We start from the raw sequence: 22481 nt of genomic DNA, 5'->3' as shown, positions 1-22481 counted from the left end.
CCTCCTTGATCTGCGTTATATCAAAGAAACTGTGCAAGATGGAACAATTTGCCTTATCTCTAAATGTGTAGTATGAAAATGCTATTAATCTGAACTGTTCCTCTAAAATGTTCACTGATGTACACATTCTGTTGGAAAATTAATAAAAATAAATAATCTGCTGACCAGAAGTACTTGTGCTTCTTCTTTAAATATGGTCAAATTGACATATTTATTTTGCCTATATGTCTCAAGTATATGGTACAAAGTGTACCAAGGCTCTGGAAGTAAATGTCACTAATGGTCTGCATCACCAATTGTACCTTGCACTACAGTTTCAATGCAAACATGTCTTCAGGTCTACCATTGTGGCCAGACTGCAGTAGAGTAAAAACTGCAATTTTACCTGGCAAAATAAACCTTTTTGACAGGTCAAAACCTTCCTTTTAAATATTAATAACTCTCCCCTATATACACCTTGCAGCCCACAAGACAGGGCACATGTTCTGTTCAAAGTAGAACATGCATAATTTTAATATTAACTTGTCCCTGTAGTGATTAGCACCCAAAAGCTATTTTCACTGCAGAAAGGCTCACTGGCCCATAGAGAAACTCTGTGAAGCAACATTAAATATCATATTTGATATCTCGGGGTAGGGCCCAGTTAGAGAAATTATTAAACCGCAATGTTTATTATTTATTAAAAACCTAACTTAATGATCAAGTCCGATTTTCAATAAATATTTATAAATTTTAGAAAGTTACATTTTTGCCTGCCTAAAGCTCCCCAACATGAGCTCTAAGTGCGTGGCCCAGTTGAAGTTTGAAGATTGCTCCCAGTGCAGAGAGAAAGGCTTGGGTGTGGAAGATGCTTGTATTCCTCTGGCAATATGTCTGGTTGGGGTGGACCCAGGAATTTAATTTACTTCAAAGGGTCCTTCACTATCACAGGGAAATGTTAGCTGACAAATGGGCAGCCTCTTTCTTTTGTTCTCCCAGGCAGGCCCCAGACCATTGGAAGGAGAACTGCACCCAGAATGGGTTTAGAGTGATCACAGTGGAGGGCCTGCTCATTTCCCTTACTATACCTCTGGGTGAGCACAGAGGCTCTGCATAATCTTGGATTTGGATAGTGAGGGGCAGTGTGAGACTGCTTGCAATAGGGAAGACAAGTGGCTAGGGTTAACACTGAGAACCTTTACCCTAGTTGTCTGGGAGGGGCCAGGAGTCACCCAACCCACAAGATAGTGCCAGGAATAAATGTGGCATCTCCAGACACCCACTTCAGAACACTTGCTGAACCTGAGGAAGATGAGAATCAGAAGAGGATTGGACTTGCTGTCTGTAACCTGAGAGGAGTCCTGAAGGCCTAGGCCTGCTTCCACTTGTACTCAGGACAAAGAAGTGGACTCCAAAGGTCCATTGACTGACCCCTGTTTGGCTACTGGGGTACACAAAGCTATAAAAGGCCACTGTCAACTGGACCTGCCAGGACCCTGTTGGTGGCCTTTGCTTGGGTGCATCCTGAACCTAAAGTACTGTTCCTGAGGTCCCTGAACCCTTAACTGTGTTTGGGTGGAATTCTCCTACCACCCCTAAAAATCTGGGACCTAGAAACGTTTCAGAGTTGAAGATCTCCTGAGGACTAAGAAAAAACTCCCAAACTGATATGCCCAAAGAACTTTGCTGCTAGGCCTCAGAAACAGGTTTCTCCCACTCAGACCCTACCTCTAACTGCAAATCTGATTCAGAGGGACCTTGCCGAGAAAGTATCCATCTTTGTGGAGCCCTTGTCAGATCTGACCCGCAGACTTGCTCAGTGCAGCCTTGCTCCCCAGAGCTTAATAAAGAGACTAAGGCCCTCATTACAACATTGTCGGTAAAAGCTGCGTACCGCCGCGCAGAAGACCTCCAACACACCGCAGCGGCCGCGGAATTCCGCCACAGCTATTATGACCCACATCTCGGAATCCGCCAAAATTCAGACACCCACACAAGTCCGCCACACCAAAGGTCAGTGATAAACTGGCGAAAACAAAACCGACACCGTCACGCCAACAGAAATACGCCCACACTATCACGACACACGAATCCACGCAGCGGTCTTTCAACCACGGTATTCCATTGGCGGTACATACCACCGCGCTCAAAATACACACTTCCACAAAACATCCCCACATTGGACAATTCAAAATACACACACCTGAGACACATACACACACCACTCCCACACACCCAATACAATATAAAACACCCACCCACAAACCCCCACGACAAAAAATTCAGAAAGAAGGCCAGAGAGAGACACCACCAGCAAGTACAACAGCATCCACAGGCACATAACACCATCACCCACACAACTTCCACGCACCTCACACAACACACCACCACATATCACCACACTTATCACCACACACTCCACCCCACACATCACCTACACCACCCCATGGCACGGCAAAGACAACCCAGGTTCTCAGAGGAGGAGCTCAGGGTCATGGTGGAGGAAATCGTCCGGGTAGAGCCACAGCTATTCGGATCACAGGTGCAGCACACCTCAATAGCAAGGAAGATGGAGCTATGGCGAAGAATAGTGGACATGGTCAACGCAGTGGGACAGCACCCAAGAAATCGGGAGGACATCAGGGAGAGGTGGAACGACCTACGGGGGAAGGTGCGTTCCGTGGTCTCAAGACACCACCAGGCGGTTCAGAGGACTGGCGGCGGATCCCCACCTCCTCCCCCACAACTAACAACATGGGAGGAGCAGGTCTTGGCAATTCTGCATCCTGAGGGCCTCGCAGGAGTAGGTGGAAAAATGGACTCTGGTAAGTCAAAGCTTTACTATTACATCCCCCACCCTACCTGCATGCTATCACATACCCCCACCCTCACGCCCAGCACCCCAACTTCTCACAAATGTCCCAATTTCACAAACCACACATCCCAACACCAAGGCCTGCATGCAACACCAAAGTATGGACACCCATCACCAAACCATGCCCACTGCACATACCCATACACCCCCCTAAACCACCATCACACAAGCTCCCACACAGGAATGCTAGCACTGGGGTACACAGTCACCCACCCATTGCACACCATTACACACACAGATTTAACAAACATCCCTTTATACCCCTGCAGGACCCCTACCCAACGCCACCAGACCAGAGGGTCCACACATGTCCACACCACCAACAGAAGAGGCCCACAGTGATGACAGCACCTCTGTCCAACTGGATCTAGATGACCAGCCCGGACCATCGGGGACCTCAGGACAGTCTGTTCCCCTCACACAGGCCACCACAGACCTTCCCCCCTCTGGAAACACCAGCACAGCACCCACGCAGCGGGCCCATACCTCCGTCCCCAGGACACGTCAATCAGCTGTGTGTCCATCACTACAGGGAACCCAGGATAACCCACCACCCCAACAACAACAGGGACCTGGGGGCAGTGGCAGTGGGCACACGGTCCAGGGGACGGAGGCCCAGGAACACAGGGGAACTGAGAGGGCTGCCGTGCGACAGGGGGAGGACAGGCCAAGGGAACCCACTCTCCAAGAGGCCCTCTCCTCCATCATGGGAGCATACTACCACTCCCAGGAGACGATGGCAACGGTACTGGCCAAGTTTCAGGAGACCCAGCGCATGCAGGAGGAACAGTATATGGGCTTCAGTGAGTAACTCAGAACCACCCTGGGCACCATCGTAGGGGTGCTGAAGGAAGTACTCAACACCAGGAGGGACACTGTGGCACTACAAGGGGCCCCTGACACTAGCATGGACGATGAACTGCCCACCACCTCTGCCGGCGCTAGTGGACAGGACGCCCCGCTACAGGTCCACCACACCAGCATCCCAGCCCCTGCAGACGGAGAACCACCCCGCAAACGGTCCCTGAGATCCAGGAGAAAGACAGAGAACGATGACAAGACCCCCGCCAAGAAATGAGACCACCCTGATTGTCATCCTACTGACCCACTTTGTCACCCTGTCCATACTTAAACTGCCCCAGCTCCACTTCCTATGCCCATATGGGCAATGCACCTGTGAGACTAATAGACTGGACTCTGCCATGGACACTCCTCCGCCATCACCCCTCACCATTTAACTTCCCCCTCCAATATTTTGCATTTAAATAAACACACCTAAAGCACAAAATGATCTGGAGTCTGTCTGTGATTTCGAAATAGTGTATCTGCAATTACAGTGACAAATGTTATTGAAATAGTAATATCAACATACCTATGTCACACAGGTCTAGTCCATGAGGAATGTAAGCAGATGCTACACAGTGGGACCCACATCTGTGAAACGGTAAGGGAAAGTGACAACTCAGTGACCATACACTGGGTGAAAACGACAGACAGGAGAGAGGTAGTAGTGTAAAAGTACATGTAGTATTCAGGATTGTATTCTTACCTGTGTTTCACTGGAAATATTGCTGGATCACTGAGTTCCTGTTCTGCATGTCTTCTTCCTCTGCTTCATCCTCATCACTGTCCACAGGCTCCACAGCTGCCACAACACCGCCATCTGGACCATCCTCCTGCAGAAAAGGCACCTGTCGTCGCAAAGCCAAGTTGTGAAGCATACAGCAAGCCACGATGATCTGGTACACCTTCTTTGGTGAGTAGAATAGGGATCCACCTGTCATATGGAGGCACCGGAAACTGGCCTTCAGGAGGCCAAAGGTCCTCTCGATCACCCTCCTAGTTCGCCCATGGGCCTCATTGTAGCATTCCTCTGCCCTTGTCCTGGGATTCCTCACTGGGGTCAGTAGCCATGACAGGTTGGGGTAACCAGAGTCACCTGCAAATGGCGAGGGACAACTGTTAGACACACACTAACCTGTAGGGATATACCCAGACAACTATTCCCACTGTCTTGCTTCCAGGTGCTCACCTAATAGCTACACAAGGTGCCTCTGGAGTTGCCCCATCACATAAGGGATGCTGCTATTCCGCAGGATGTAGGTGTCATGCACGGAGCCAGGGAACATGGAATTCACATGAGAGATGTACTGGTCTGCCAAACATACCATCTGTACATTCATAGAATGATAACTCTTCCGGTTCCTGTACACCTGTTCACTCCTGTTGGGGGGGACCAAAGCCACATGATGTTGGGGATATGTCCCAGGGCATAGAAATCACCTTTCACTGTAGGCAAATCCTCCACCTGAGGGAAAACGATGTACCTCCGCATGTGTTTCAGAAGGGCAGACAACACTCTGGACAATACGTTGGAAAACATAGGCTGGGACATCCCTGATGCCATGGCCACAGTTGTTTGAAAAGACCAACTTGCAAGGAAATGGAGCACTGACAGCACCTGCACTTGACGGGGGGTTCCTGTGGGATGGCAGATTGCTAACATCAGGTCTGGCTCCAACTGGGTACACAGTTCCTGGATTGTGGCACGGTCAAACCTGTAGGTGAATATCAAATGTCGCTCCTCCATTGTCGACAGGTCCACCAACGGTCGGTACACCGGAGGATGCCGCCATCTCCTCACATGTCCCAGTGGACGGTGCCTATGAAGGACAACAGCGAGCACAGAGCCAAACAACTCAGAGGTACGTACCCACAGTTTACACAGAACACCAATCATACACAAAAGGTGGTCTGTATGTGTGTTGAGACTAGGCCTAGGTATCTGTGACGCAGTTGAAAATGAGGCCATGTGGGCCCCTGAAATGGCGGCTGCCTGACCTGTAAAGTGGAACAATGGGATGTGAGGTAACTGCGCTGGCGTTGTACACCGTCGTGGTAGGCGGTCGGAGACTGCGGCGCAATGCTGCATTGGTTAACATTGGACCCTATGGGTCCCACGAGCCAATGACGATGTACGCCGGCGGTGATGGTACGCACCGCCGCAGACGTGACCACCATTTTCTATCTGTTCAATCACTCGATACCTGATCTTCGACAGGAGAGGACCTACACTGCAAGTGCTGCTGTGACCTCTGTCTGGAAGAGACTATGGCTCGTGCGTCTGGGGAAAGGGCCCCTGCCTTCACATCGGAGGAGTTGGAGAAGCCCGTGGATGGGGTCCTCCCCCAGTACACGCTACTCTACGGTCCTCCAGACAAACAGGTAAGTACACAGGGAGCATGTTGTATGGGCCATGCATGTGTGGAGAGGGCTGGATGTAAGAAGGAAGGGGGTAGAGTGCTGCGTGCATGAAAGACGGTGAATGCATGTGCCACATGGCAAGGGTAGGTATGGGGGCCAATCACTTTGACAGTGCAGTTGGTAATGACTTCTCTTCTTCCCCTGTACATTTCATGTAGGTCAGCGCCCACCAGAAGAAAGATATATGGCGCGCCATCGCCAAGGACGTCCGGACCCTGGGGTACTACCACAGACGGAGCACCCACTGCCGGAAAAGATGGGAGGACATTCGCCGCTGGAGCAAGAAGACGGCGGAGGCTCAGCTGGGGATGGCCTCTCAACGTGGGAGGGGTGCCCGTCGCACCATGACCCCCCTGATGTTCAGGATCCTGGCGGTGGCCTACCCGGAGTTGGATGGGCGCTTGAGGGCATCGCAGCAGACACAAGGGGGTGAGTACACTCTCATTCTGCTGACTTTGCGTGCAGTGGAGGTGTCTGGGTGGGGGAGGAGGGCTGTGGGTTTTCCTGGGCCAGGGCGAGTTCCGTAGGCAAGGCCCCTCCGTAAGGCAGGCCATGTGGCACCACAGCCCACCTCTGTAGACTGCCAAGTACAGCTATTCATGCCCCTATGTCATCTATGTGCGCAGATGTCGTCCATAGGCTTGTAGGCCATTTCCCAGTAATTGCACAGTGGAGCCCAAGAGCGCGGCGTAGTGCAGGTGGCTTCTGTATCTGTCTTGTCCGCCAACTGTAGCGGTAATCCATGCACTCAACTTGTCTTTCTTCTGTCATCCCCCCCCCCTTTTTCTGTTCTCCCTGTTCTTGTGTACCATCATCAGGCAGAGGAGCAGTGGCACCGGAGCACGAGGGAGCTGCATCCCACATGGCCCTGGAGGGCGAGACTTCGGACTCGGAATTCACCAGTGGGACGGAGGGCGAGGGGAGCTTCACGACGGGGACAGGAGCTGACACCAGCAACACAGACACGTCCTCTGATGGGAGCTCCCTTGTGGTGGCGGCAACATCTGTGCCCCCGCATCTACAGGTACAGCCGCCACCCCCCCTACCAGCACCGTCCTCCCAGCAGCCCCTCTGCCTTCGCCCCGTGCCCGCTCACCCAGGAGGGTGGGCATCACCTTCGCCCCAGGCACCTCAGCCCCTGCCCCAGTCACCCCTGCTGCCCTCAGTGAGGAGGCCATTGACCTCCTTAGATCCCTCACTGTTGGGCAGTCTACCATTTTGAATGCCATCCAGGGTTTAGAAAGGCAGTTGCAACAAACTAATGCATTCCTGGAGGGCATTCATTCTGGTCAGGCGGCCCTTCACTGAGCTTTTCAAACTCTGGCCTCAGCACTGATGGCAGCCCTTGTCCCCGTCTCTAGCCTCCCCCCTCCAGCTTCCTCCACCCAGACCCAATCCCCTGTACCTCAGCCTATCCCAAGCACACCATCAGACCAGCCTGCACACACCTCACCACACAAGGGAAGCTCAGGCAAACATAAGCACCACACATCCCACAGGCACTCATGCAAGCAACACACACATGCAGACACACCAACATCCACTGCCTCCACTGTGTCCCCCTCCTCGTCGTCTCCTTCCTCCCTCCCAGTCTCATCTACACTCACACCTGCATGCACTACCTCTACAGCCACTACGTCCCACACCAGCACACCCACCAGCACACCCCGCTCACGTGCAGTCACCACCCCCACTACCATTCACACATCCCCTGTGTCCTCTCCCAGTGTGTCTGTGAAGCCCCCTCCCAAGGTACACAAACGCAGCCACACACCCACCCAACAGCCATCCACCTCACGACAGCCTCCAGCGCATGCACCTGCACCCAAAGTCACCAAACGTACACCACCTACTACCACCACCTCTTCCTCCACTCCCAAACCCCCTCCAGCTACCCGTCCCAGTGTGTCCAAGAAACTTTTCCTGTCCACCCTTGACCTCTTTCCCACACCTCCCCCACCCCGTCCATCTCATAGGTCCCGAAGTAGCACCTCAGCCACAACATCACCGGTATGTGGAGTGCACCGGCTACCAGGACAGCCAGTGTGGCACGGAGCCACAGCACAGCCAGTCCCCAACCTGTGAAGCATCAGAAGTTGGCCAGTGCCCGGCGGGAGAGGGGGAAGACTCCAGCCACCAAAGCCACTCCCAGGAGTCCCGGTGGGAGTGTGGAGTCAGCACTGACACCTCCCAAGGTGGGGAAGGGCCACAAGAAACCCAGCAAGTCTGGGAAGAGCTGCACGGTGGAGAAGACCGCCATCATCTCCGCTGTCCAAGAGGCCACTGCCAGCCTCAGCCCAGCTGCCCAGGAGGCCACAGCCAGCCCCAGCCCAGCTGCCCAGGAGGCCACCGCCACCCCCAGCCCAGCTGCCCAGGAGGCCACAGGAGGCCACCGCCAGCCCCAACCCAGCTGCCCAGGAGGCCACCGCCAGCCCCAGCCCAGCTGCCCAGGAGGACACCGCCAGCTCCAGCCCAGCTGATCCGTGAAGGACCGCCAACTCAAGCACTGCTGGGCCATGAAGGACCACCAGCACAAGCCCCGCTGAACAGGGCACCGCCAGCACAAGCACCGCTGGGCTATGAAGGACCGCCAGCACACGCCCGCTCAACCGGGCACCGCCAGCACAGGCACCGCTGGGCCATGAAGGACCGCCAGCACAAGCACCGCTGAACAGGGCACCGCCAGCACAAGCACCGCTGGGCCATGAAGGACCGCCAGCACAAGCCCCGCTGAACAGGGCACCGCCAGCACAGGCACCGCTGGGCCATGAGGGACCGCCAACTCAAGCACCGCTAGCCCATGAGTGGCAGGGGCACTGACGCTACTGGGTCCGTGATGCACTCTGGCCACCAGTCCCCCTCCAGAACCAGTGGAGAGATCCATCCACTACCTTTGTCCTTCACAGGATGAAGCACTCTGGGCACCAGTACCCCTCCAGAACCAGTGGAAACATGCATCCACTACCTCTGTCCTTCACAGGATGAAGCACTCTGGGCACCAGTCCCCCTCCAGAACCAGTGGAGACTGTTATCCACTTGAGAGACTGTGGCTTTGCACTCCCCAGTATGGAACAGTGGGCAACCCACCCACTGTAGAGACTTGAGAGACTGTGGCTTTGCACTCCCCAGGATGAAACAGTGGGCAACCCTACCCACTGTAGAGACTTGAGAGACTGTGGCTTTGCACTCCCCAGGATGGAACAGTGGGCAACCCACCCACTGTAGAGACTTGAGAGACTGTGGCTTTGCACTCCCCAGGAAATGGCAGTGGGCAACCCACCCACTGTAGAGACTTGAGAGACTGTGGCTTTGCACTCCCCAGGATTGAACAGGGGGCATGGAGCCCCCTCGTGGATCTGGCGTCGTACACTCATCCGGCTGAGGTGCCCCCCCTTTTCTTCCCCCTGAGTTACTTGTTCTATTTCTATCTGATGCCCCTGCAGTGTTCTCTCTGTTTTGATGGGGTATCGAGTGTGGGCCTCGCCCATGCATTTTGGGCCCAGTGGTCCACGGACTATGAATGGTGCAATACCTGGACTTGTATTATTGGTGTAAATATTTATTTATGGTGTATATATATTTTGGAGTACTGGATTTTAATAGATTACAATCGTTACAATCATTTCCTTTTGTCTTTGCGTTCTTCCGGGGAGTTTGGGAGGTGTAACTGTGATGTATTGATATGCATTAGTGTGTGTGCTGTAGTGGGTGGGGGTGGGGGTGTTGCATGTGGCGTGTCCCTGTTTTTTGCCTGCCCCCTCCCCTGTACTCACCGTGGTCTTCGCCGCCGGCGTTCGTGCTCCTGGTAGAGGAGCAGGAAGACTACGGCTGGTAGAATTTGGAGTTCCGGTTCCATGGTGTCCTCGTGGGGTATGAGGAGGTGAGCGTTTTTCCTTAGGGATTACTGTTTCCGCCGTGTTTTTATCCACGGTGATTCCGCCCCGGAAAAGGTGGCGGATTGGCCTGTCATAATAGTGTGGGCAGTACATTGTCTCCGCCTGTCTGTTGGCGGTGACCGCCGCGCTGTTTGTTTGTACCGCCGTGGCGGTCTGAGTGTTAAAGTGTCTGTCTTTGTTGGCGGTTGCCGCCACGGTCGTAATTGCAATTTTTGGACCGCCGGCCTGTTGGCGGTCTTACCGCCGCTTTAACACTGTCCGCCAGGGTTGTAATGAGGGCCTAAATCTGAATGTAGAAATCTTGACTGGGTGTGAGCACCAAAAGAATCTGACTAGCTAAAGGACTACTCTGGGCGCAAAGTTCTAATATTCCTGCACAAAGATTTTCCCACCTAAACCAACAACTTAATCGGAACGTCATCCAACGATTATCAAATTTCATGGAGCCCTCTTCAGACACGGTTTGCTGGCTCGTCCCAGTGATGGATTTGGACTTCCATTTTTTAGTCCTATGGTTGAACCTCTGACTGGGTTGAGCCTGGTTTGTGTATCTGACCCATGCTCCATTGTGGTCTCCCTGAAATTGCACCTATGTCCGGGTCAACCATGGCTATTTGACCCGCTTTGCCAACTTAGTGCTTTTTCGCACTATTTTGTACCTGAAACTTTGAAAAGCTATATTTCTGGTTCCCATTATTGAGTTTATGTCTCTTGGTATCGTTTTATTCATTAAAATTAACTCTATTTTTCTAATTCTGGATTTTAATGGGTTGCGTTTTTGACTTTACTACTGTTTTTGCACTGCATAAATACTAATACATAGTCCTACGTTAAACCTGTCTCCGTCATGCTGCAGCTACCAAGGGGCTGAGCTCAGACTAATTTAGTGACTTGAAGGGGTTAACCCTGACAAGGGCGGTGGTTATTTATTGGAGGGGTAGTCGTCCACCTCAATTAAATCCAATTCCTTACATTGGTGTTCAGTTGTAGGATCCACAAGTTGTGTTTTGCAGTATAACACAGTGATTTAAGTATTTGTGAAAAAATCATTTTTACATTTACTTTTAGTATTTTTAATTGCTGTTTGATTTTCTTTGGTATTTTTTTTTTTACATTTTTCCTAAATTCATTCTGTCTTTCAACTCTTGCACCTTGTGTGTTTGGAAGTATGGAGGTGAATCTGACCAGCATTGTAAGCTTTGCATGGCAGAGCTGAGGAGTATGTGAAAACAGAGGGGGTGAGGCTGACCATGAGTCTAAGAAGGAGGGATACCACATTGCCGTCTGAGCTTGGAAGGATGACTGTCTGCTGCAGTACACCTTACAGGAGCAGGAGGATGAAGTAGAAGAGGGGAATGAGGATGATATTGAGGAGGACCGATTGTTATAGGAGTGTCCAGTAAAGGTGCAGCATAATCTGCAGTTTCCATTGCAATAAATAGTGTGTCCACCCACAGTTTATTGCAATCAGAGCTAGAGGACAGACATGTGGAGAATGCTTTAACGTTGCAACTGGCCATGTGAGTCCTTCATTTGGAAAAAATATCTCTGGCTGCTTAGGAAAAGAAAGCACCAGCTACAGGAACTTTGGCACTGGAGAAGAAAGAGTTGACCTTGCACTTGGAGAAGAAACGTCCTTGCTGGCCTAGGAAAGGAACCTGTGCAAAAGGGTCATTGCGGTCCTGCAGGGCCTCTGAGTCCAATGACTATGGCAATGTTACTGAAGTGCTTAGGAGAAAAGTCAACATTCCTAAAGACTTGGTGCCAAGTTATGTGGCAGGGTATGACTAGGGCTCCCAGTTTTATGGTATTTATTTTTTTACATTTTCTGTCTGCATTTATTCATATTTATTTTTGGACATAGTATTAGTATTTATCCATATTTATTTTTACAGTTTGCAAATAAGTGGAGTTAAAAATGGAACATTTCCAATTTTTTTTAACTGATAAACATGAACTCATACTTTGATGCCTATCATGTTTTAGCAAATTCAACAGCCACATATAGCAAAATGCTACATCCACAGGTAAATATAAGCAATTTACTACAAATATATTTTAACATATGCCTGTATTTCAAGATATCTTAAGCTGTGTTTGAACTCCCCATGCTGTCTCTTCTAATCTTTTGTCTTGGAATTTAAAACAGACAGCATGAAAAGTTACTAATTGGAAGCACGATTTTCCGTATTTTTCCACTTTTAAAAATGAATACAGACAGGACACAGATTGTTTTCTGCCTGTATTTATCTGTGAAAATCAGTCAAAGCAGAAAACTGGGAGCCTTAGGTATGACATAGGTCAATGGTTTGTGGCAGATGAGGTTAGCTTGCACTTGTACAGAGTACCTGAAGGGGACTGGAGTGTAAGCCTGTGGAAACATCGGCTCATCGTTGGGTGGAATACACTAATGGCCCTAAATGCAGCTGAAAACACACAAAGGAGTACGGGGTTCACTTATTATTAAGGAGCTAGTGACAGGAGGAGTATCCCCTGCAGCTCTTGGACCTTACTAGGTGAGTGAATATTGTTGAAGGCTGTGGAGAGTCATGTGTCAATGGTGGGGGGAGGGGGTGTTTCCTTTACGGACTAGGGGGTCTCACCTAGATGCAGCTGACCAGCTTATATATGACCATAAAAAAGAGGCACTTATTTTCAAATTTGGTCTGGCCCCCGAGAAGTGTCACCTGACAATCTTGGATAGTAAGAAAGAACACACCAGTTTTAACCAGATTTTGTAGAATCCCCTAGATAGAAACTGGAAAGTTGGGTAAAGTGCAGAAAAGTAAACAATTATGATGGGCTCCACAATTTGTTTATGAAGGAGCATATCTTGAGTAATTGCTTTACAGAGTTGCATCAGCACATGATAGACTCCAAGCTAACTGCCCAGATAGGTTGGGAAGGAAGCAGACCTCTGGCTCAGCAACAGAGTGTCCAAGAAGGTATCAGGAGTGTGGGAAACAAGAAAGAAGGTTTGGGTCCCAATCATTAAAAGTAAGGGAGAGACTAGGATAATTCCATGGTGTTCTCTAGTTTTCTAAAAGGCCCCAAAATAGGTTCAAGGGGAGGGATTCCAATTCTAATCTTGAAAGCAATAAGGCTAGGTTGAGTGGTTAGAAACCCAGGGAGCCCCACCAAACCAATTGCGTTGACTGTCTACTGAGAAGGCACAAGAAAAGACATTCAGAATGTCCCAAAGAATCCCACACAGGTGGGACAACCCTGGGAATTTCCAGTGTATTCCTGGGAAAGAGGTTGCCCAAGTTTGCACTGTAGGATGGGGAGATATCACACTAGTGTCCGTGAGTGACAAAGCAATAGTACCCAAGTAGGTCCATTTAACACTAAGAAGTACAGGCAGTGTCCTATCACCAATGGGAAGATGGGGAAAGGTATTGGAAACACAGGAGCCAGAACAACCACTATCAGGTGCCAGCTGCTCTCTGCAGTGCAGGTTATATCAGACGTTATCCATCAAGTAGTGAATGCTGACAACCAGTTCAACCACTATCCCATGGCGATGGATTCCCTGGAGCAGGGTTGGGTCACTGGTTTTTTGAAGGTAGGCCTGAGCCCTACCATATCTGTTAATTGTTTGCTGGGGAGTTACCTGTAGCACAATATCTGGAAGGAGGGAGAGCTCGGATCCTACGCTGAGGTATCGGGATTGCCTGACTGGGTGTTCCTAATCACACTGCCCATGGAAGCCTGTAAGAGGGACATGGACCCTGAAATAGTAGCGGGATTCCTGTCGACAAGGGATCATGGGAAATCAACTCCTAAAATTACCACTATCTGAGAGGATTTCTACCCTGAGGGGAAGGACCCGTACTTACAAGGGAGGATGTAGCTGGTCATGGAGACCTGCCAGAGTGTTCCTGGTGGTAAGCTGCAGAAGGAGTGGTCCCCTTCTGAGGGCCTTCAGCAACAGACTGATGCCCAAAAGGACAGAGACACCTATGGTGATCTCTACACTTACTGGAAGAATGACCTCCTGTGTAGTGAGCCTTAGTTCTTTGAGTCAAGGTCCACCAGAGTGCTAGTTGATCACTAGTGTTATCACGTCTCCCTGCTGGAGCTAGCTCATGATCTACCTTTTGCTTAACATCTGGGGCAGGCAAAAATGTATGACCCCCTTGATCACACACTTGTATTAGCCGCAGGTGAGGACTAAGGTAGATGTGCTCTGCCGGTCCTGTGTGACTTGCCAAGTTAGTGGCACGTCAAGAGGGAAGAGAAAGGCGTTTCAAGAATTTCCCTATAGTAGGAGTATTCTTTGACAGATTAGGAGTGGACGTTGTTGGCCCTTAGGGCTCAAACACAGCTGTAGAGAACTGACATGTTGGTATTGGTGGATCAAGCCACCTGGTACCCTGAGAGCATACCACAGAGAACAGTGACTGTGCCTGTACTGAGCAAGGCATTGATGGGAATACTTACTTGAGTGGGGTTCCAAAGGAGGTAGCATATGATAGAGGAGCCAATTTTAATGTCAGTGTACATGAAGCTCGTGGGATGAGCACAACATAATATCCCAATATAAATGTTGTAAAAAGTGTGGCTCAATGGTTAGAGCGGCAGACCCTGAAGCAGAGATCTGGCTCAAGACCAGGGTTCAAGTCCCGCTTCGGCAGGTCATGGGCTCAATTCCCCTTGACCAGATAATTCTCGCCTCGGTGCCTAATCTAATTCATGGGTCCCACTCTGCAACTCTGGGCAATAGCTTGCTTAATCTCCACAACGGCCCCAACAGCGCTTGGATGCCTGGCTGCACTCTGGGGGTGCTCAGGAGTGGGCGCCTCACAGGGAAAAGCCAGGAGGGGTTCCATAGCGGTATGAGTACAGCGCCTTGAGACCCTAACGGGTGAGTAGTGCGCTATACAAGTGCTAATTTACATTTACATTTAAAAGACGCAGAACAATCTAAATCAACAACTTCACCTGGGTTTTGTCTAACAGCTATACAACGTAATAGAGCCCTCCTAAAACAGGCTGTTGCCTTGACCCGCTAAAGGATTTGGACTTTCATTCTTGGGACTACTACCCAGGTTTACTAAAAAGTAATGCAATGCATCACAGTGACTGACATTGCAATGAAAGGAAGAAAGCAGATATGAGTCTTATCTTCTAAAGTGAGGCACAGATTTCCTCTTTTGCTCTGCTGATGAACTTTGGGCTGCCATGTGCCAATACAAATACCCTTTCAGTACAAAAACTCTCTTGTTTTTTTACTAATAATTTTAAAAAGTCATATCGTTGGTTATTAGATTTGTGTCATTTTATTTATTAAACTGTATTCAAGTTGGTATTTTTATTGTGTTGCATTTTTTACTTTTTTCTGTTTTGGTAATACTTAACACATTATCCTAAGTGAAGCTTGTGCCCAAGCTACCAGGGGGTTGAGCTCAGGTTAATTTAGTGACTTTGGGGGTTTACCTTGACGAGGGTTCTTGAAGTGGGTAGTCATCAACCCCAATTAATAATCCAATTTCTTACATGTTTTCCACATGTTAAAATAAAATGAGTATACCTATTAAAAATATAAAATTTCCATGGAACCCTCTAATCCTATTCCCCTGTATAAATACTTGTTTACAGAAAGATCTATTCTATCTAAATTGATAGTTTAGACGCTTGACTGCATTATTGGTTGTTCTATTCAAAATGCGAGGCATGAGAGCAAATATGAAAGGTTTATGTCCCTGTAGCAACATCGAGTACATTTTAAATGGCTTATGAAAATGACAAATTCGACACATTTTTATGGGCAGTATTTTTGTAAGTTAGGTGGTCTGGTCTGAAAAGATGTATGCAGACAAATCTTGGCTTTTTTACACATTCATAGTGTATTGTGTATTCTATTAACATATTCCCTTTTGCATATATCTTCCTTAAATCATATTAATCTTGTAATATATGTTAACTGTTAACCATAGTTATAAAAATAATAATATATTTATAGAGATATGACATGTAAAAATGTGACTAATAGAGTAAAAGTGTGCAGAATAACACTATTTCAAGAAAATATTCTGGAAATAAACAAACTATCCGTAACAATATGTAGTTTTTACTATTTACACACGCTGACCCTATTTGTGTGACTTTCACTGTATTCTATTATGTAACATAAGTGTATGTTGGTTTGGGGTATACAGCATAGAATAGTGTCAGTATTATCTGCAGGAACTGGATCTTCCTCAAAGCAGTAACAAATGTATTAGCCAATTAGTATAAGACATATATATACATTGAACCACCTTTTTAGAAGAATATAATCGAAACAAGAATTCCTATATTGCCATGTCATTGAGAGTCACATAACACCATGTTGTGTTTCTAAGCTTCAGTTCTTCCCAACCCATTTTTTCCTTACAATTTCTGTCTTTTATATTGCTTTTTATTGTTTCTGACATATTTCTCATTTCTCTCATCTTTTAAATCAATATTTAGGTTATGGTATGCATCCTCCTATGATTTATGATGAAATCCCAAACTACATGTGTACTTTTAATAAAAAAAATTCAATCTGGAACATACTTGTGTACTTTTAATCTATTTTTTAAATCTGAAACATAGTTGAGCAGTTTTTGTATGCTTTTTTTGTAGAATCTTCCAGAAGAGTATTAGTGAGTTAAAGAGGATCGAAAACATAAGCCGCTCTCCGTGGTTTTCTCATATCACATCCACTGTGCTTGGCCTCAGCACAATTCACGCCTATGACAAAAAGCAAGAGTATATCAACCAGTGAGTACATATATTATTCGTAATTCTCCTCTGGTACTTAATGTGTGTTCGGTCTTTATGTCAACATCTGAGAAAACATGCATCAACTGATATTCAAATTCTAGAATTCTGCCTAATCTAATCCTATTAAAAGACGTGGTTTAAAAAGTCCTTTCAATACCTCCCATTATATTTAAAAACATTAACACAATGCACACAGTGCACAATGTCATTAGCAAAGAAAGCCCACCTAGCAGCTTCAGGCAGATCTGTGATAGTTGCATCCTATGTAGATACTCCGACGCGCGCACACACACAAAACTGGGATCGTGTGTGCTTTGTTGAATTTCACAACCTCCATCATCCATCGACATTCATTATGGCAGGGAAGGAAAAGATCAAAACCTGATAAATTCCAGCCTACAGCTCTCCAGGTTACACTATGGTTCCTTCTACTCAGCTGCCTTCTCCTTTTTACAGTTTCATTTAGGCTTTCTTGAGAACACCTCCCTCCAGCAATGACAATGTATTGTGACTAATTATGGGAGTACAAAAGAATGCACATCATTATCATTAATGGGTCCAGCATGTTCCTGTCATTCCATTCCCGACTGTATTTTATTTTTAACACGGACGAACAAATGAATCAGTCCGTAAATTGTGGTTATATATAGCACAATACACATATAACTGTTTCTAGATCATGATTTCTTGATGGCATGCCTCTAAAAGATTAGCCTTAGCTGGGTCATATTAACACCATAGAGCCTGTACCACAGGCTTGGGTAGAGAAAATGTGAGTTTTAAGATAGTTATAAGCTTTCAAAATTGTATTCAGTGCGAGATTCCAAAATGTGTGCTTAGTTACTGTTCTGTCTTCCACTTATGGTAATTAGTAGATAGCCTGACTTAAATAAGGAAGTCAGCAGACATAAACTGTACACAGATTCTGACATTACATAACATGCATTGCTTAGTGAAATGCTTTCAGTATTTCTTTCTTTAATTGAGGCATATGTAGGTTTGTAAGAATATTTATGACCCCCTATCGATGCAAAAGCAATACACAAGTCAGATTGATGTCTCCATCCTGTGCAGTTTGAATCTTGTTAATAAGGTGCCTGGTATCTCCACATTGGTTGAAGCAATGTCTCATATTTCAGCACTGCTATGTAACCAAAATAATGTATCCCTAAATATTGCAAGTGTGTTTGAGAAATTGATCTTGTTGGAAGATCTATAATATACTTTGAAAGCAAAGACATTAAATGAAAAAGAAAGTGCCTTACCTCCTGGATCGCAGTCATCGCTAAATTGCAGCAGCATGATATTATTATATTGCAACAAGAGTCAATATGTGTGTTGTAGAAGCTTAAATTCTTTAAAGGAGTTGGAATGTTATTGTTAGATCTTACTGTCAGATTTTCGCAGGATGCAGTAGGCACAGGATATTTTTCTTGGGGGTTTGTTTAGCTTCTAATTTGACCCTACAGCTAACTCCCACTGCTTATGGGTGGCCTCCATGTGCAGTGTGGGTTGGCTACACATTAAGGCCAACCGAAACTCTGTTTTTTGTGTGTTTTTGTTGTTTTTTGTTAAAGGGGTTTATATACTTTAACCTTCATTTGGTTTATCTTCAATAATTCTTCCCTTAAAATGCTTTCGAGATTTTTTTTAACTTCATATACTTTTTAACTCCTTTTCAACATTTTTAAGCTGTTTGGTTGTTTTCTGTGTGGTCATCTTCACTTCATCAATCTTGTGAAGAAAAGGTTTGGGTAAATCTTCAAGTATTGGTTAATTGCCTGAAAGATGGCTGATTTGTACATTTCCCTGGAAAAAACATTTCCTTTCTCATTTGATGCAGTATGTAGGGAACAATTTCAACCTCAGGTCTTCTTCCTTGGCCCCCACTTCTAACACTTCTGGGGAAGCAGTTCCACCCTTCACCCTATCATTGTTTTTACACTTCCACTTGTAAGTACTTTGTCATGTGCATGGATCATAGGTGTCTTATCATTCTACTTGCTCACATTGCATGTCACCTTTTGTGTATTTACGTCCTTCTTTCCTTGGGTTTGTGAGGCATTTCTACATTAATGATTCTCATGCAGAAAAATCTGTTTTTCTATTCTTGAAGCAGTTGTTGCCCCTTCCAATACATCGTCCTGATGTACAACAGCAGATGCCTGGCCATAACTAGTTTCTGCTTCTTGCTGGCTCTCTTTAATTTACTGTCTATAAATTTTATACACACCAGAAACAATCGAATACCTTATTTTTTTGCTTTTTTTTGCTTTTTTTGCTTTTGATGTTCAGTGACTTGTACAGTTCTTCACAGATCAACCAATAGACACTATACCACTGATCCATAAGTCTTTCTCTGAATTTGCATTTCTTGTATAGTCACAGAGGCAAGACTTCCTTTCTGAGCTACATGCATTCAAAACAAGCTCCTAGGTGATACAGGATTTGTGGTGATTCATTATTGGGGTGAAAGGAAAAAGAGGGGCGATCCCAAAACAAGGTTTTCCACCAATGCATTTGGCATACACCTTACACATGGCTGTAGCAATACAATTTCTGAACAGATTTTGAAACCATTTTGTAAGTATATAGATTATGATGTGTAAATGATCCTATTTGGCTATGGAACTGAATTAGTTCAGTGATTTTTAAGTTATAAGGTTATAAAACTTAATGACATAATGGGCCATGGTATACTGCTGAACTTTTGTGGTATACAGTGGTACTTTGCTGATGGTAAGGCAGTATATGATTGGCTGAGGCTGCCTTTTTTTTAAAGTAAAAGGCAGCCATGTTTTCACCACACTTTAGCTGTGTTTTGGATTAGGGCCCTTGATATTGGTGAGTAGTAGGTTTTATTATTTTTCTCTACCAATTACCACTTTATTAAAGTGGTAATAATTCAGGAAAGGGTTTTAGATTTTTCTACACATTTTTAAAAGGTTACCAAGTACTGTGGTACTACCTAGAAAGTACTATGGTATTTAAAAAAAGAAATATGTAAAATGTTTTTAAAAACTTACTACATTATATTTAGGATAAACTATAGTGTGGTACAGTGCTTTTTAAATGTTTACACATTTAATTTTTGGTAAAAGTTTACACTTAGTCTGTGTTATGGGCCTAAGGGGAAATGCAATGTAGTACAATTTGCTTTAAAAAAAAGTAAACTGTACTATACTATATTTTCCCTAAAAATCCAGAATGCAAACTAAGGGCCTTATTAAGAGGCTGCGGGTCTGAGGACCGCCAGCCTCACGGTGATGGTCTGACCACCATATCTGTAGTGGTGTAACCACCACATTACAACCCTGATGGGCGGACCTGCCAGGGGACGGCCGTCTACCCCGGTAACATGGTTCTCAACTGGCCGACGGCAGTCTGAGTTGTACTCAGCCAGGGCACCGCTGAGTTCAGTGGCTCCTGGCTGATTGCAACTCAGCTTTCCGCCAGCCTTCTTATGGTGTTCCCCGTCATGAGAAGTCTGGCAGAAAGCCAGTGCCGGGCGCATCAATGGGTCTTTGCACTGCCCATGACATGGGCAGTGTAGGGGCCCCCTGCCCAGCACCATTGGCTTTGGAGACAGTGTGCATTCCGAGGGTACTGTGTGATAAGGTATTGGCCTCGGCTCCCTTAAGTGAGCCGAGACTAATATCTCAGCACTGTATCCGCCAGGCAGCCCGACTGGAGCTGCATACTACAATGTTCCTACCGGTCAGCCCAGCAGGAACATTGTAATTCACTCGAGGGGGTGCCACTGCGAAGGGACAGCCAACCTCATCCTAAGGCCCTTTTGAAGGGCAAATTATTGTTTAAACCACACAGTTTTAAGTGGAACGATAGTGTAGGTACAGTGTACAAAAGAAAATACATAAAAAGAACTAAATATGTAAAAAAAAATAAAAAAACACTATTTTTATCATTAACACCATGAACACAGATTAAATGTTGTCTAAACAATATGGTAGTAGCATTGTACTCTGCAACCTATTGTTTTTTTTAAACATATGAATTAATAAAACAAATTGTATTTACCTTCACACACTTAAAAAAATGTCTCATTCCTTCTTATACATTTATAAAACAGAAGGGTGATATACTTACATGTAAAAGCCAGAATACAACCACAGTGTGGGCTAAACAATATGACTGACTTTTAATTTTGTAAGGACAGTCATCAGCCAAACATTTTTCACTGAGTATTTCTTTTGACAGTTTGATAGCACAGAGCATCAATTCAAACTGCATAGCTGTAAAATGATGGAGTGAGGCGTTTCCAAGGTACATCACGATTCATCCAGAATCCTACCATGAAATGGGTAATCGGTACAGCAGCATATCAAGATTCATGCTATATGTCATTTAAGCCAATAAATCATAGCATCATAATAATCAAACAGAGAAACAACATTTCTTTTTTTGTGTGTTTTTGTTTCCTATTTTGTAACATACAAAAGATAGCCCCTTCCCTCCATACATGCTTAGTTTGGTTTTCCTCACTACTACCCTATGTCCCTGATCCAGGGTCTCAAGGTCCAATAGTGGCAACCCAGTATCATCCTGGCCACGGATCATCTTCTACCATCCTAGGGGTCCATCTCCCTAATGAGCCCGACTGCATGTTCAATTTCATTTGAGCCAGTGTCTGAGGTATTGTCCGATCCTGTGGGGGTAGCAGTAGCTTCAGCAGTCAAGTCCCTAATCATGGCCCCCTAAGCGAGAAAGTCATCTGGCAGTTAATCGTCTTGCTGAACCCCTTTCTTATTTGCTTCTTCAGCCCCAGTCCAGTCTATTACATCTGGTAGTCATTCAGTCATCAGGGGAGGTCTAAGGCTCAGCCATCGGATGGCAATGCATTGTTTAGCCATCATCAGACTGAGCAGTGCAAACTGTCTACTCAGTTTTTTCTTTGTTTAAATGGAAACAATACCCAACAGGCATTGCTTGTGTTCTGTGGAGAAGCTCTGCACCCTACCTGCCACAACACGACCTACCCTGCATAAGCGAAGCTTTCCCACTGCTGACGCCCAGCCTCCCACCTCCCACGCAGGCCCCGCCCATTTGCCAGGACATTTAATGCCAGGTGCAATGTGGCTGAGCAGAGAAGTGCCTGACCTCTTGGGCCAGGCCAAGGCTCCCCAGCCACTCCACAGTTTACCTGTCACAGCACAACCTACCAGCCAGTTCCAGCCTTCATGAGTTAATCTTTTCCACTGCTGCTGCCCAGGCTCCCGCCTCCCATGCAGGTCCCCCTGACCCACCAGGACATCTAATGCTAGGTGTGACTGCATGGCAGTTGCGTACAGTAGGCACATCTTCGGCGTTGCCGAAGGTGCGCCAAAGGCAAGCCTATTGGTACCTGTCCACGCCTGTACCCCTGCCCCTCACACCTTCCACCACTATACCTCCAAGGAACTCCAAGCCCTGAACACCAGACCTTGCAACAAGTGCTGCTTCACGGCCTCCTCAACCAAAGGATCTTCCAGCTGCTTACACTGCTGCTTCCCCTGCAACTCTCACCAGCCAGCACACACCAACACGCCCAGAGTACCTGTGCAAGAGACAACATCAAACCCCAGACCTCTCCAGTGTGTCCAGCTCAACGCTCACTCCTTACACAAACATGCCATGGAAATTTGGGATACCATCACTAACCTCAACGTGGACATCGCAGTCGTCACCGAAACATGGATCAACTCTTCCTCATCCCT

The 22481-nt window shown here is 46.8% G+C and overlaps 1 protein-coding gene across 1 annotated transcript in view; it reads left to right on the top strand.

Annotated features, from left to right (window-relative positions):
• Positions 1-22481, top strand: part of LOC138268264 (ATP-binding cassette sub-family C member 12-like) — a 1444059-nt gene that overhangs the window by 1095907 nt on the left and 325671 nt on the right. The window contains exon 23 of the mRNA XM_069217748.1: positions 16627-16764. Within this exon, the coding sequence (XP_069073849.1) occupies positions 16627-16764 (138 nt within the window). The remainder of the gene's footprint in view (positions 1-16626; positions 16765-22481) is intronic.

Source organism: Pleurodeles waltl, chromosome 12, assembly GCF_031143425.1.
Source record: "Pleurodeles waltl isolate 20211129_DDA chromosome 12, aPleWal1.hap1.20221129, whole genome shotgun sequence".
NCBI lineage: Eukaryota > Metazoa > Chordata > Amphibia > Caudata > Salamandridae > Pleurodeles > Pleurodeles waltl.
Note: the sequence above shows the minus strand (reverse complement) of the source record. Positions and strands in the feature narration are given on the sequence as shown.